The sequence below is a fragment of the Ruditapes philippinarum genome, unplaced genomic scaffold, assembly GCF_026571515.1.
Source record: "Ruditapes philippinarum isolate M1 unplaced genomic scaffold, ASM2657151v2 ctg5120_1_1_1_1, whole genome shotgun sequence".
Classification (NCBI taxonomy): domain Eukaryota; kingdom Metazoa; phylum Mollusca; class Bivalvia; order Venerida; family Veneridae; genus Ruditapes; species Ruditapes philippinarum.
In genome coordinates, this window is record NW_026859592.1 from 159,696 (window position 1) to 176,998 (window position 17,303).

Below are 17,303 nucleotides of genomic sequence, written 5' to 3' on the forward strand. Positions count from 1 at the left end.
AGATTCCCTTTAAGACAAACTTTCTAAGCTCTGTAGGCCTTTGTGATGAAACATAATGAGTTGAAATATGATTTATGGATTTCTAGTTTCATATTTCTAGCAATAACCTTACCACTCCCACCTTTTTTGTGATCTTAGATATATGTATGATATAAGTATCACAATTCCTGTAATTGTATGTTTATGGATCATTCTACATGTATATGTTGTTTTGCTGGAGAATAAATACAGATAGATATTCAATAATTGATACAAATGAAATGAAAACAACCAATATATAGCCACACATAAACAATAATCTAGACACTGTTAAACATAACATTACAGCCTAACAGGCTTATCAGTAAGACAAATATAACAATATTACTGAAGAATGTCTATAAATACCTTGTTTTCATCGCTGGATTATCCAATACACATAAATATACACACACTTTTTTTATCCCAGCTAGAAGCTCTGGTTAATCCTAAATCCCAAAAACACTTATGTTCAGAATTATCAAATTATCTTCATAAACCACTTCCGGCCCCTGCGACATAAAATATAACTCACATATGATAATAGGCTCATTTCTCCATTAAATGCTAAATATAACACATCCAATTAAACCCATTTCAACATCATAGAATAACTTTCTAACTTCCAGTTATCCCCGGTTAAAACAAAACATTCAGAAAAGTAAAAACAACAACTGAACAACTAAAATGTATGTACTGACAATAATTTACGTATATATACAATGTAAACATGCTACAATGTATGAAGTGTATTGTAGCCAATCATAATGCAGGTTATGTGGACTATATATTATATATGAGTAACATTAATACACATAATGTGTCATACAGTACATTATATCTATCTTGTCTACAATAAATAAATAACCTACATTTATACTATTGTTTTCTTTTTGTGAATTATAGTACTTTATAATTGTTATGTAATGCACAATGTACAAATGTTGTTGTTTTCTAGGGTTTTTTTTGTTACTTGTTTTTAATAATTTACTTTCACTTTAGGTTTAATTTGTACAGTGACATTTCAGATTTTTGTGGATTTACTTGCAGATGAATAGGACAGATGAATGCGGACTTTTGTTTAAAATAACAGTAGTGTTGATTATTTCTTAAAATATTCCTTTTATCACAAAATTTAACACCATATAAAAGAATTCAACATCTTTAATTGGTTAAAATGATAACAACCTAAAATAATGAGGCAAAACTGGATCAAACCTACAGCAACCTGAAACCCAACTTAGCCCATAAAGAGCCAAAGGACAAATCTTAATTATAACTTTATTGATCATAACACCATATACCTTTTATGAAAACTGAAACTGAATATAATTATAACCATCAACACCATATACCTTTTATGAAAACTGAAATTTGAATATAATTATAACCATACTTTTATTAATTATTGCCTAAACTACTTACTAGTTCTGAAAATCTAAAAAAAATATTTTGCTATAGATTAATTGTTTTGTCACTTACATTGCTAAATATCTTGAATAGACTTGTCCATCCCTTATTCTGGACAAAACCATTGATCACTTTAGGGAAATTTTCAAAATAAGTACTGCCTTGACAGCAAACAATGCAGATCATGAATAAGCAGCAGGGACATGCAAGTTGATCTTGGGCTGCACAAGTCAAGTATGGATAGAATCTGTTAGCACCAACATCCTTAAAGACTTATAGAGTCAAAACACCTGTTGTATTGTTTTTGTTTTTCTTGTTTAAGTATACAAAATGTTTAGATGATAATGATCATAATAATCTCATGAAACTGGTGACAAATGTCTCAAGATGACATCTTATTACAGGCAGATGTCTATCCCACACTATATTAAATCATTACCTTTGATGTATAAATAGATTAAGTCCTATTTATATATCATTGTTTTTACATGATTTGCTATCTTTCTACATTATCAAATAAAGATCAACAGTGATTTTTCCTGCAATAAATTATGTTTTTGATGACAACAAAGCTGACAACCTAATATAACTTCAAATATGACACTGTATAACATACAATTAGCAAATATGACGTAAAGTGATTATTACATATAATAATTAAACATTGAGAATTAATATCATAATTATCACGGGGGAGGAACTGTTACACTAAGGATGGAGTTCTTCTGATAACTGTCACTGAGAGTTTTGTGCAAAGGATGAGCGTACTAGGTTTTATAATGCAAACTCCATGCAAACTATACAAGAAAGTTTTAGTTTCATAATAACGTACATTTAGTTGACTCAGCAATGACCAGCCTTACATTAAAATCATCAGAAACTACAGTATGTGCATGTATAGAATATTTTAGGTAACATTATATAATATACTGATCGCCACCTTTAATAGTGCAGTAATGGGCTAGCTTCTTAAATTATATAAGGAGTTAATTCGTTACTGCACAAGGTGACAAGATGAGGACTGGTTAACAGAAACTTAGGAAAAGGATATTGATAAAGGGATTAAGACAAACATCCTTCTTAAATATATGACAATTAAAACATTCATGTACATTGTTACATGTATGTAGTCGTCTTTTTTGTCACAAAATAATTCTTTCTTAAAATTACATGTACTAATAAAGTAAAAGCCTGATCTTGCCATTCCTAGTGATCAACCCTGAATGAATACAAACATCTATGGAAGAGAAATGCTGCATCAACAGAAAACTTTCCCTATTTCTGCTGGAGGTCTAGAAATTAGGTTCATAAAAAACAAAGATAAATCCAGTAGGAATATTCGTGAGTTCACTAGATCACAATGCTCAATCACAGACAATTATCATCTGTCAATCAGTAGTTTTACATTTATAAATCAGTGTTTTATATAACAAAACAACTACAATACACATGTAGATATTATCACACTAATTAACCCTGTCCAAACTAAATATCCTAAATGGGCTTGTCCATCTTTCAATCTGGACAAAACCATTTATCATATTTAGGGAATATTTCAAAATATGACTGAATAGAGAACAGTGCATATTAAGATCAGATGGCAAGGAAGTGTAGACTGATCTTGGTCATCAGTGGCCGCATAAGTAGAATAATTTGCCATACAACAGTCAACTTCTAAATTTGTCCAACAGTTGACCAATAACGGCACTTACACATATATTGATTAACAAGAACTGGGATTGACTCTTTCATTATATTGAGGTAGTAATTTGGTCATAACACTCATACTTGCTTTGGATCAAATTTAAATGAGTCGATTTGTTTGACTGTCCAAACTTCAAAGAATCTTTGTAACCATTTTCCTGCCAATGCAGTCAATCAAATTTTCAGGAAACAAAACAACATCCCTATTTGTTCCTAACTTAAAAGGGCCTTCCTGTCTAAATGTTGGCAAAAGAGAAATAATTCCCATATATACAATATGAGTATATAACAGTACAATGTTTACTTAAGGCAATAATCATAAATAATCCAGTATAGCCCTCTTGAGGCTTTTAACAATAAAATAGGAAGCTATGTTTCCTGCTGTAAAACATCACAAGCCACTCTATAGACATAATACAGCAACTTTAGGACGCCACTTACAACTTTTTATGTATATATTGAATTAATGGTCCAAAATACCAAACTATCTAATCTCTTTCCATTCTTAACTTATTCAACACTAAATATCTTAAATGGACATAGCCTGCAAGTCTGTGCAGTAGGGCCAGACTGTGTACTGTAGTACAACCGGCTTCATTTAGTCTGCTGGCTAAATAGATCAAATGGGGAGAGCATCCGATTTGTCATCCATAGGTCACCGGTTGGATCATTGGGCGAGGCAAACTTGTCCTCGACAAATGATCTTCAACATTGAGACTTATGATCATCTGTCATTCATTGCTGATTCTGTGGGATTAGTAATTGTTCACTTGTAGAGAAGTTGGTAATAACTGGTTATTTATCAAGGAAAGTTTGTAAGTTGGATCAACTGGTGAGATATGACCAAAACTGTTAAAATCAGCAAAACCAAACAAACAAACCTACTACATTTTAGCATTAAGATTTTTAAATCATTTAAATCTACAATGATGCATTTCTGAATGCAAAACAGGGCATCACCATAACACAAATTTAGGTAAGAGGAATATGCAAATATTTAATTATCAGTACTGCAGGTAGAAATTATTCTCCAGAATTTCCAACCACATGAACATAGGTAGCTCGGTAAAATACTGGCATACAGGTGAGAAGATCATGTCTCATTAATTATAAACTGACCAGGAATGAATCATTCTCTAACTGTAGCCACCAGATGAACTCTCTTGTCTATATTATACCAGTCAGTATATAACAATAATATTTATGTTTACAGTGCCAGTTGTAATCAGTTAAAGTTCAGGTGTTTTTACCACAACCTTATTTCTCACTGAAACCTTGTTTCTCATTGATGAATAAGGGCAAGTTTTAATAACTGCAAGGAAAACAACAAGACTTAAACAGTCACATGGCCCCAAAGTAAGCAGCCTTTTTAAAAATCCAAGTGCTGCCAAAACAAATTGCCATGACAGAAATCAGCTCCCATTATACTAAGAAGGGCAGAAGTTGGAAACTTAAAAAAATTCTATTTTTTTATATTCTTTTTAAATTATAGATCAGAGTTATGGTCCTTCCAACTGTTATGGAGGACGCTTTAAGCCATAGAAATGAATGACTGGAGGAATTCAACAGTCTATGCCACTCTCCCAATATACATGTACATGTACATATCAACAAAAGAAATAAACATAAATGACCAATACCACTGGACTTAGTGTTAGTAATAATGTATGACATACAATATTTACAGTTTTTCATTATATTGAACAGAATAGAACAGAACAGATATATCATTCAGAAGTTCACTATATACAATATTAATGAGATCAGTTTTAATAGCAGTGTAACATGTGTCACTAACAGTTTATAGCTTCAGAAGATCTTAAATCTTGTTTCCAACCACATGTTACTTCTAGGATAAACACTAGATATTGATCTATAAAATATGACAACTAATGCTGAAAGAAAGTAAATGACAGTTCAATTAAGAAATTGCTATCTATTTATTGAACATGAAGCAGATGTACCAGGCAGTAAGTGTAAGAAAATTATTGTTTGACAAGAAAGGAACATAAATTGCTCCAACATTCCACTATTTTATCAATCTATGGATGTTCAGCATGACAGACAGATGGACACGGGCAAAGCTATATATGCTGTACTATGTGGCATAAAATGTGCAGTGATATTATGAAACTTTTTACATCATCTTAATTAAATAATTCTGTGACATCATCTTTGACAACTTATTATCTCCCATACTCTATTAACTGTACTGGTTTGAGAGATAACTCTGACACATTCACTGTAGATAAACCCAACACTGGATAAATAGTATTGTTTAACCTTCTTGTTCTCCAACAAACAAGCATATAATCACCTAGTAATATAGAAGCAGGACCGACTTTAATTTGTAAACTTTTTATTGAGAGTCAAATAACTTCAACTTTTTGTTTACAAAAACTACCTTAAAAACCTTCTTATCTACCATAAGGTAGTTTCAACTGTCTTGACCATAGGCCAAAGATTTGGGAAATATTTTTGAGAAATTGTTTTGATACTGATTTTCCAGCAATTTTTTACATTAAAATTTACATGATAACTTTATTTACTGCTGTAAGGAAAAAAGACCATGTTTTGGATACCTCATGCAGGACCTTAAAGAACTACCAGTTTCCATTTCCATTTATATAAATATTTTTGTAGTATATTGTAAAGTCTTTGATCAATATTTTAAATATACAGGAAGATAAGTTTATAGACATTGCTTTGTGTCGGAGTTATCTCTCCAACCAGTACTGATTGAGATGAACAATCTCACATACATACACAGTGCTGAATCATTATAATTATATTATTATACCATGATTGTAATAAACTGTGATATACTATAGATAATAAATAATGACAAATGATTATTTGTGGGATGGAATGGAGTTTCGAACAATGATCAGCATGTTTGGTGAGATTTTCAGCACCTGACTACACCAATCACTCCTTCAGTGACAATTTGGTTAGTTGTCTTAGACAGTACATTTGAAATTACTTAAATCAGAGTAAGTTACAAAATAAAATCTATTCTAGATAGACAATAAATCAACTTATTGGAAATGTTTCTCTTGCAATCAACAGTTCAATATATGCAATGTACATGTTTTCCTTTTTTAAAACATTATATAACAGCACTGTAAATTTGGACAAAATTGAGTTACTCACCTCACGTTATTGCAGAATGGAAATAAAAGTGCTCCCATTTTAACTAAATCCATATATGTACATATCATCACAGATTCTAAATAGAGCAATTATCTGTCACAAGCTTACAGTCCAGATATCTAATTATCTCCTGTTATTCTCATCTTATATCGCTCACAATTTTACGAACAAATGATTCAAATTTTTACGAATGTTGAAACGTAACATCTACGACGATCATGTGACAAATTACAATTATTTCTATGAATGGTCATTATTTTTAATATCAATAACAACACCTGATCACTTTCACTTTTTAAAACTTTGCAAGAGAGAAATTCACTGAAATTAGCATCAGCTGATTCATCTGGTATGGAAAACCGGAAATAAAATCAATATATTTCATGTATATTTCAATAGCGTAACAAGAAACAGTATTATTTATTTAATATCCTTGTTTCCAATCCTGATTACCTATATCACATTTATACACAATCATCATCTACATAAGGAAATTGTATGTATTTTCATGAGTTGTTTGATCATAGACTAGTATCAGATGTTTCACTGATATTTTATCTCAGTATTGATCTCAAACACCATAGCCAACCAATACCAGACCTATTCAACTTATCTTTCTTGAATTAATCATCACATTGTCTTTATCAATGCCACAGCTATTCAATAGTTCCAATCTAATTTACTTAACGAAAATATTCCGGTTTTGAAAACAATAAAATTCCTGTCATTATCATGCACTGGTATCTGTATTTAATGTAAATATTCTGCATCCTGTAAAAATCAAAATCCTGGTAATTTTCATAAAATCTTTGTGCAGCACATTAATTCTTAAGTGGAGTTCCACATCTTTTTTAAGTCAGGCAATTTCGTCAAAGATTCCTCTGAAATAACATTATCAGTTCCAATTTTGACAAGAATCGATGATTAACTAACCAAATTCAGTTAAAATTCCCAGAACATCCATGTTGACTGAATAATAATTGTGAAGAATTATTTTAAGTTACTCCGGATGACAGCCCCTATTCCTTAAAGAATGCATCATGGTGCATGCTTTCAATAATTGTGCATTGCGATGTTGTCAAACTCTCGTAAACTGAGTCACACTTCATTTTCCTCTTGAAAAGGCAAAAAGAAGTCGGACATTGATTTTTTTAGGAGGAGGAGGTTCTCTATAGGGAATATTCCAACAATCCTAAACTGTATGATACAATCCTGCACGCCTCTAGTTATTGATGACTTCCTTTTTGTAATTATATCTGACTAGAAAAAACTCTCGCTCCTGTCTGACACACTTATTAAAGATGAATATATTATATTCTTGTTGAGGTTAGAAAGGTTATGATAAAGTAAACAATACTGGTAAAAGATGAGAAACTGATAAATTCCATTTGGCATGTTGATGCTTACTCTGATTATTTTCTTTGTTTAAATGTTTAAAAGTATATAATATAACGGTGATGTATTTAAGCATTTAACCCCATTACTTAGAAGCCTGACAGTTAGTCACATTTTATCATAGATGTAATTCTATGTGATAATTATAAAATATTAATTATGTACAATAGATTAAAGAAAAATATCGTATCAGACAATTACCATACATTATTGTTTTACTTCTTTACTCATGTACCTTATTGTTAGGAGCGCCTTTAAATAATATAATTTTCAGGTCTCATAAAATATAGTATGACAACCAAAATTTAGTGGTGCATACTTGTTAAGTAGATTTTACAAAGCCAACATTGACAACTGACTGTTAAATTTTTTGTTCAATTTTTAGTAGTTTTTATTTGAAATGTTGTCGTGAAAGTAATTTATTATAATGTCCATTTTAGTCAAACAAACAGCACCAAATTTCAAACATACAAGGTTATCAATCAATGATTGTGCATGTTACCTTCAAATAAATGAGTATGCATAAATTATAATATTATATTCGCTTGAAAATGTAAAGGACAACTTTATTTTATCGAAAAGATTGTTTGTTTTTCTAATTTTTTAGCATTTTTTAACACACTATTTTTTAGTCATGTCTCAGTCGATCCACCTAACAACTAATCAGTAATAACCAATTTCTCTGCAAGTGACAGGGTACTAATCCCTGGTGATTTCTTTATCAGCAACGGTAGACGACTGACCATTAGACTCAATCGGTACCAGGGATATTAAGCCTTGACAGAGGATCAAACCAGGGACTCCTGAATTACTATGCTCTCTCTATTAAACTAAATGGGCAGACCATTGAAAAGATAACACAGCAAGTTTAACCACACACATCTATAACAACTTGACATTAAAATCAAAGCTGATATTGCCTTAACAAAAGGCTCCCTGAATTAACACATTTAGTGAAAATGAACAGTCTTTAGACATTTTCTAATAACAAACAATAACAGAAATACCACCAACAGATTGATGATAAAAAAAACACCAACTGTTACAATATTAAGAAAAGAAGCAAGAATTTATGAATGAAAGAGATCAATAATTTCTATAAAGGAAAGATACCTGATCATGTTGGTTTCCAACCAGGTGACATTAGAAGTCAGCTCCAGTAAAACCTCTACCATACAGCATCATACAATAATCATGATGCAGCCCATGAATTACTCACTGATATGCATGTATTACTAAGCTTTCTCAAATCAATACATTTTAACATTTCTTTTTTTCGTGCTCTTACATCATTTTATAGAATGAGAGTAGAAATATTGGCTTCTAAATTGGTAATACTTTGGGTTGACATTTTCCCTTTGAACAACCTGGTAAAAATATTGGTTTTCACAATTATTTCCTGTTAGAATATGAGATCATTAAAATGCATGTTCACCTAATATATTGATCATTGTCAACTGAATGCATGGCTGTGCAAACACAGAATTATTGAAAATTTATAGGTTCTGCAGGAAAGAAAATGCAAATTACAATGCATGAATAGTGCCAAGGTAAACAAATGACACATTGTTTCTTAAAAATAGTCATAAAATGATAGAAATGTGGTAGTTTATAAATCACTGGAAACTGTTACAATGAAGTCAAGTATGATTTCTATAATGACAAATCTATATTTTCTCTAAAACTTTAGTAATTGTAAAAGAAATATAATACCTATTAAGAGGACTCTCACTAAGGTTTTTTGACAGGATGGGGCTAGAAATATTTTTTAAAGTCCTCTGTATTATTGTAGGTATTGACTTATAACTTGTGTGCACATTTTCAGATTATTCCCTTGTTCTGTTTTTTTCCAGAGTTATCATTTTTATTTTGTGCAAAATGACCCCAAAATGAAAACAATTTGCAACCCTTTAACTTCAATTTGGCTAAGAATGGCACAAGAATTGATTTTTAATTTAATTCAGAGCATATTTCTTCATTATCCTTTGCAGATTTCTCCACTTTAAGTGCTTCACTTGATCTATGTAAGAATTACAAATCTTTCTGTTTTGAGACTTTTTTTCTCTAAGTGGAAATCCTTTAAAGTAATCTACTTTTGATAAAACAATTCTTAAGACCAACTAAACACCAAAATAAACCAATATCCATTATTATATGAAACTTAAAGACAGCAAAATAAAAAGCTGCAGCCAAAGCCATTTTAAAACCCAGAAGAGATTTCAGAAACAAATTTTATCTTTATAATTTCTTATCAATTGAACAAGGAGTGTTGCGGAAATTTTGTCGCCAGCACAACTTAAGAGTACAAAGTAGTGGTTTCCTCACTTCCAGCCACAATATTCTCACGTTGTGTGTAATTAAGTTAAAATACATGGATAATTATACATGTGTATAGCAATGCTAATCTGTCTTACCGGTTTATAGGAATAAAAACTTTATTGTGTAAATTACAAATGTAGCTGAAGCCCTAAATCTTGTAGAATATAACACTTATAATTAGATATATATGCCTTGGTTTTTATTTGGAATAATTAATCAATTGCTTATGTTACTAAGATTCCAAGGCCAAAATGCAGAGCAGTTGATCAAATGTTCAGCTATAGGTCAGACTGTACTGGCATAACACTCAATATTTCTTTCATCTAAACCATAAGCACTGAAAACACACTACCAACCATGTGTAAATTTAAATTTTATAAATAATTATAATTTATTACACATCACTACAATATACTGTACAATGAATATAAAGAACAGACTGGTTCCAAACTTAAAACAATAAGAAAAGATATATTTACAGGTTATAATAAATGCTTACCTTTAAGCTGATAAAATTTTATTCTCTTATTTCAAAGAAATAACAATTAATACAATATAATGTCTTGAAGAAAAAAAATAAATTCAGTCATTGATAGTTTTTCTTAACTAATTATATATATAGACTCTAGCTGGTATAGTAAACACTCCTGCACTGCAAGTCAAATTTAACTTTTATCTCATTTATTCATAAAAAAACATTAAATAGTTCATTGTATACATATTGATATAAAATGAAGATAAAGTACATTTTTATTGCCTTCAGACAAAAAAAGTGAATCAAGCTATTAAGTGGTTATCAGTGAACTTAAAATATGTTTTAAAAATACAATATGGAGTCAGTAACATGTACTGAGCAGATAGGCGTGTTTTAAATTAAACTTTAAAGTATTACCTACAATGTGAAGCTTCTTTATGTAGGAGAGGTTACTTAAATTAAGTGTGATTATCAGTTGTTTAAATTCAAGACCCATTAAGCTTTAAAAATGCAACTTTTTTTTTGTTCTCAGTTCTGATTTGCCATATATAGCTGAATAGCTTAGTTTTCATTTTGGCAATAAGTACAGTTATTAAAGTGATTAAATAATATCTTAATCTGGAAGTCAGAATACAACTTTGTGTATATTTTGCTATTTTTATCAAAAATTCTTTTGCAATCTGCCTATGATAATTAGCATCTTATACGTTCTAAATCCATTATTAACACACATTATTATCGTAAATATTATAAAACATATTTTTAAGAAATAGCTATTCATTTCTGAGGCTAAATGTGCCTTTAACCCATTACTTCATATACACGCCTTTTAATGCCTTTTCACCCCCCCCCCTTTTTGTTGTCTCAAATGGTGAAAAAATGCCTTATTTAGGCCCCCAACACTTGTTTTTGTTTGAGAAATGTTGTTAAAAAAAGTGACCACTTTTTCGGCGCGGCCCCCCAACCAAAAGATACATCAGGGGGTTGGGGGGTTTGAAGGGGGGCGGAGTCCCCCTCATCGCCAAGAAAAATTTTGGACTTGTGAGAGGCTATAAATGACCTCAGATTGATCATAAGGTAACGTGTAACCAACGCTGAAAAGCATTTGACTCTATCTCAATCCATTGAGAAGTTGCAGCACTTTGAAATCAATTATGATGGAAAAAATCAACGCAAAATAGTGATTTTTGGCAATTTTGAGATGTCCCCTCGTTGCCATGGTAACAGAAAATTTAAGCCTGAGCATGTTGTTGCAAGGGCATTGGTCCAGTCAACATTTGTGCCAAGTTTGATTAGTGTTGAAGCAGTTTTTATAGTATTATAGCAATTTGAACTTGTAACGAGAGACTTTTCAATGAAAACAGCCATTTTTCACAAAATGCTCATGAAGCAATGGGTTAATGAAAAAAATCAAAAAATCTACAAAACAACAATTTTTCTTCGAATTTATATGACAGGCCATGTTTAAACATGGAAAAACGCGATTTAGGGTAATTTCAAGTATTTTCATCATTTTCTGTTAACCCATTACTTCATATACACGCCTTTTAACGCCTTTTCACCCCCCCCCCCCTTTTTGTTGTCTCAAATGGTGAAAAAATGCCTTATTTAGGCCCCCAACACTTGTTTTTGTCCCCCTCATCGCCAAGAAAAATTTTGGACTTGTGAGAGGCTATAAATGACCTCAGATTGATCATAAGGTAACGTGTAACCAACGCTGAAAAGCATTTGACTCTATCTCAATCCATTGAGAAGTTGCAGCACTTTGAAATCAATTATGATGGAAAAAATCAACGCAAAATAGTGATTTTTGGCAATTTTGAGATGTCCCCTCGTTGCCATGGTAACAGAAAATTTAAGCCTGAGCATGTTGTTGCAAGCGCATTGGTCCAGTCAACATTTGTGCCAAGTTTGATTAGTGTTGAAGCAGTTTTTATATATATATAGCAATTTGAACTTGTAACGAGAGACTTTTCAATGAAAACAGCCATTTTTCACAAAATGCTCATGAAGCAATGGGTTAAAGAGATTCCAAGATCAAAATGCCCATTTCACGAAGCAAAAAGTACAGCATCTTCACTTGTTACAAAGACTGCCAGGATGTGAAGACTCAGGTTAGGTGTACCGAGCATCAATCACTGTTTTTGCTTGAATCCAGACAGTTAAACAAATTCATTCCTACTTCTTTCAGACAGACTTTCCTACCATATATTGATAGTATAGATTGATATATTGATTGTCATACTATTAATCACTGGTTCCTGTTTCTCGTAAGACTTTCTTAGCCTAACAGCCATTTTGACCTTACCCAAATTTGAGTATGATAACGAAGAAAATTACTAAAATAAAAAAGATGGAAATCTATGTCAGGAATAGGTACTAGTCTAAGGGTCAATCTCCGATATGTTGCCATATTAAAGAAGATTAAGTTTATCTTGAGCCCAAAATTCAACCAACTGATAATTTATTCAAACAGGATGAGCATGGGATTATGGTCCATAAATTGATGAATTTCGATTCTAAATCTTTATCCCTCTTGGTAAAAGAAGTCTCTGTATAACTTGACTTAAGATGACAATAGTAAATATATTTAATACAGAACCATGGAATGAACAATATGATTAAAATATTGTTACCTGTCACAGCTTTCAATATGAACATCTTCAAACCCATCCACTGGCTCTTTCCTTGGAAAACAATCATTTAGAAATCTGATCGACATGTTTCACACTTTATATAACCAAAGTAAAATATACAATTCTGTTGTGTTTATTAATATTATCATATAATGTTATTATTTTTTTCACTATCATCACTTACTTCCATGTCAGTTAACCACTTTAAATTAACCAGTGATTAGTATATTTTTCTAAGTTTTATGTCATTAACAAACAACAAAGACTATCAAGGGACTCAAGTGTCAGGAAATTTATGCTTCCGCTCTTTTAATTCTTCCTTTCGTGAAATATAAAAAGCAACATTTATTGTAACAGATTTATACTCACTAATGTAACAATGTAGAATTGTCTTACATTTCATGATTTTACAAGAAGTTAACATCATGTTTACATAAGAGGTCTTTAATATCTCCTGCATTATTTAAATAGAGCAGAATGTACAATGTCTTCTTTTTCTGTCTCCTGATCATGACCAAATTATTTAGCTTTTGTTAACAGGAATAAAATTATTAATATTTCTTCAGACGGCTGAAGTAACACATCCATATGTCCATTAGGGAACTTGACTGATGAGCTTGTACATCCAAAGATATTATAACTTATTATACTGTTTCTATGTTAAAGTTAAATATGTATACCAGTATGTGATAACTGTCCTTGTATTAATAACATGATTGTCCAACTGTCAATTGCTGTACATCATTATTCAGCATCTGGATCGTTACACATATTCTGTCTACTGCCGCACAGAAATTAAAAGTCATTTAAAGTCGACATCTTTCTTGTTTTCGTTGATATGTATCAATATTTTCCACTTTTGATGAGTGTACAAAAGTCAATTTAATTTTTAAGATCCAATAATTGACAATAAACCAAAAAGCTGAAAGTTCATAACTATTATTTAAATCGAATATGGCATCCATGAATGAACAATAAATGCGGCAAGAAATCTACACATTTTAATCCAATAATGAACAATCTAATTTTGTTTAGACAATATTCCGTGTAGGTGTGTGAAACACAACACAGAAATTAAATATTCACCAAAAAACCCAACTTCTCTCTCAAAGTAATGAAATATTCATCTGCTGATATTCTATTTTCTCCCAAATTAGACACATTTGACTTACAGGAATGTAACAGGACATCCACGAAATAATCAACTAGTAAGAGTGAAAATGTCACATACATGCTCCTACAGTACACTGATTGACATGAATGATATATTCACAGGCACATTCTGCTGTATAATGTAAAACAAAGAATTTTAGCAATTGTTTCAATTTTGTCCACTGGACTGGTCATGCATAAATACAAATTTCCTGTGGTCAGTTTAAGCAGTCAATTGTTTCAGGTTCTTTTTATAACCACTGTGATACTGTCAAAGGTCCACGATACAGAGAAAGTTCATTTATTCTGAAATTCACAATAATCTAGAAATAAGTAGATACATTCCCCAATTATTTATTATCTATCCACAGCTTAATAAAGAGGTAATTGGATATTTTAAGGTATTGTTTCCTTAACAGTATTTAACTATCAATTCTGTAAAAATCAGCGTTATGGTAATAGTTTTTTTGTAACTGAATCACAAATGGCCAGGTAATTGCCCCTAGTACAAAGGATATATCACTTAATTTAGCCATATAAGACCTTAAACGAGATTATCTCCCATGTCCACATAATAAATTTTTTATTATTAAATATGCTACAAGCAAAGTTTTCTTTTATCATTCAGTGCCATAATTCTAATATAATAAAACCCCCCCCCCCCCCCTCTGTTAACATACCCGCTAGTTTAGAAAACAAAATTTTGAAACATTTATAATGTGGGCACTATAAATCTTGACAGAATTGTCTCATTAATGCCCTTGTCATTTTACCAGACCCACTGATGATAAAAATAAAATAACAATCTGCCTGTAACTGGATTTTTCTTCAGAGAACCACTTGCTGCCTGACTTGTGCCATTCTCTTGTACTACACACCCCCCCCCCCCCCACACACACACACAGAGCAAAAGTAACAAATGCTCAGGTTTAAAAATACAGTTAAGACTTTGAACACCTATATATCCTGCTAACAATATTAGAAAGCACAAGGTAACAACTACATGCATGCTAGTTATGATGAATGGTTGGTTAATTACTGGAATCTCTCCAGACTTTAACATCAATGGAGGAAAACTGAGAAAATTTAGCAATAGTATTCCAGGCATGTAAACACCCTGATTTACCGAGAAATTTGACTCCTTCTGGTAAAAGTATTTTCAACCTATCAAACTTTCAGGGAATATCTTGAACAAAGAGATTCTCCTTTTCATCCTGTTTTATTTTAGTTAATAAGATTGGCTGAAATTTTTGATATAATATGGCTATTAATGATTGATAATTCAAAAGTTTAAGGAAATCATGAAAGTACATTATGCATGACTGATTTCAAACAATTTAAGGATGATACTATATGTATATTTAGATCTTATTCAATTAATGCCATTAACACTTTGTCACTTAAATTTCTGAGACAATAATACTGAATGTGCCTAACAAAATTGCATCTTCGGAACTTAGATCATAACCCGACATGACAAAATAAGCATACGGTACCTTACAACAGACTAACTGGTGTCCTGGGCCTTATCTCACAATTACGTTACATTTAAATTAATCCAGGTAGATACAATTTACTTGGTTTTACTTCTAATGACCATTTGTTCCACCCCTTTCTCCTATTTCATATTCCTTATATTTTTAATGAAAAGTTAAAACGTACTGTGTATTATCTTAAATAACAAAACAGAGGGCCCCAAATGCACTGTATTGGCAGTGGTTACATTGAATCTGAAAATATATTCTGACTCAGTTCCAAGGTCATTTTTATCTCAGTAATCAGACAGGGCAAACAAAGAAGCCTGTCAATGTTATCTCTAGGTTCAGTTCAAGTTAAAAATCTGCTAATGCACAGAATATTGATTCATTATAAAATGTCTTCATTGATAATGATCAATGTACCTCATCAATAATTGATTTCTTTATTCGCAAACATACCTCAGATAGTTTACACGCATTCATGTTTTTATTTTGAAATTATCCAATAATTCCACAACTTAACGTCCACTAATCCCCACACACTTTCATTTTAAAACTAGCTTAATTGTATAAAGGATACGGCTTATACCTGCGTCTTTTCATCTCTAGATTAAAAGAACATCTTACTTTATGTATATGCAAGTTCAAATGTTTTACTTTCATTATTGAGAATTCATGTATACTGTACAATAATGGTTCTTGTAAAAATTCACAAAGAATTTGGATAGTTATCAAAATCATGTTGAAACTAATATGCCACTCAGAATAACTTGGCAGATGAAAACACAAAAATGTCATAATTATACTGTCAAAGGAAGACAAATCAAATCTTCATTTGAAAAATAAATCTATGATATTGAAAACAAAATGAAAATTCTGTCTTTAAATAAAATTCACAACACAAAAAAAAATCTGTCATTTTATATGTTTTCATACATTCATGAATTATACAAAGTTTCCTCTACATGAACAAGGATTCCCAAATTCCCAATAAATCAACCTGTGAAATTAAACACCTTTGCAAAATTTATACAAATTTCATTAGGATGCATTTACAGATTCATTGATTTCCAATATCCGTAAAAACATATTACTGTCTGGTTAACTTTTGAAAAATAAATTTCATGCATTTAATTTGGTATAAGCACAATTGCACAGGTAAACAAGTAACATACTGAATAGTAACCATTACAATATAAAAACAATAAAAACAATACAGGTGTTCTTCTTTTCTCCATATATTTTCACCTGATATCTAATGTTAGTTTAGTTGTCAATTTATCATCATTGGTCTTTATTTTAAATAAAACTGTCTTTGAAAAGAGCTGAAATTCAAAATAGTTCACTCATTCCTAATACAACAGTGTTTTGACTTTCTGAATGTCTCAGTTTGTCATTACTGTATTGCCACTGTACTGTACGTAATAGTGTTACCAGATCTGGCAATACACTAACAATAAACATGACACAAGACGGACAGGATATCAAGTTTTGTGGTGATTTCATAAGGAAGTATCGCAATAGTTTCCTTCTTAAATAAAACTTTCTGAATTCAGTACTTAG

At 31.2% G+C, this 17,303-nt stretch overlaps 1 protein-coding gene across 1 annotated transcript in view; it reads right to left on the bottom strand.

Annotated features, from left to right (window-relative positions):
• The window catches only part of LOC132757191 (serine/arginine repetitive matrix protein 2-like), a 50,913-nt gene extending 37,607 nt beyond the window's left edge, over nucleotides 1-13,306 (bottom strand). The window contains exon 1 of the mRNA XM_060748396.1: nucleotides 13,111-13,306. Within this exon, the coding sequence (XP_060604379.1) occupies nucleotides 13,111-13,196 (86 nt within the window). The 5' untranslated portion in view covers nucleotides 13,197-13,306. The remainder of the gene's footprint in view (nucleotides 1-13,110) is intronic.
• Between the last annotated feature and the right edge of the window lie 3,997 nt (nucleotides 13,307-17,303).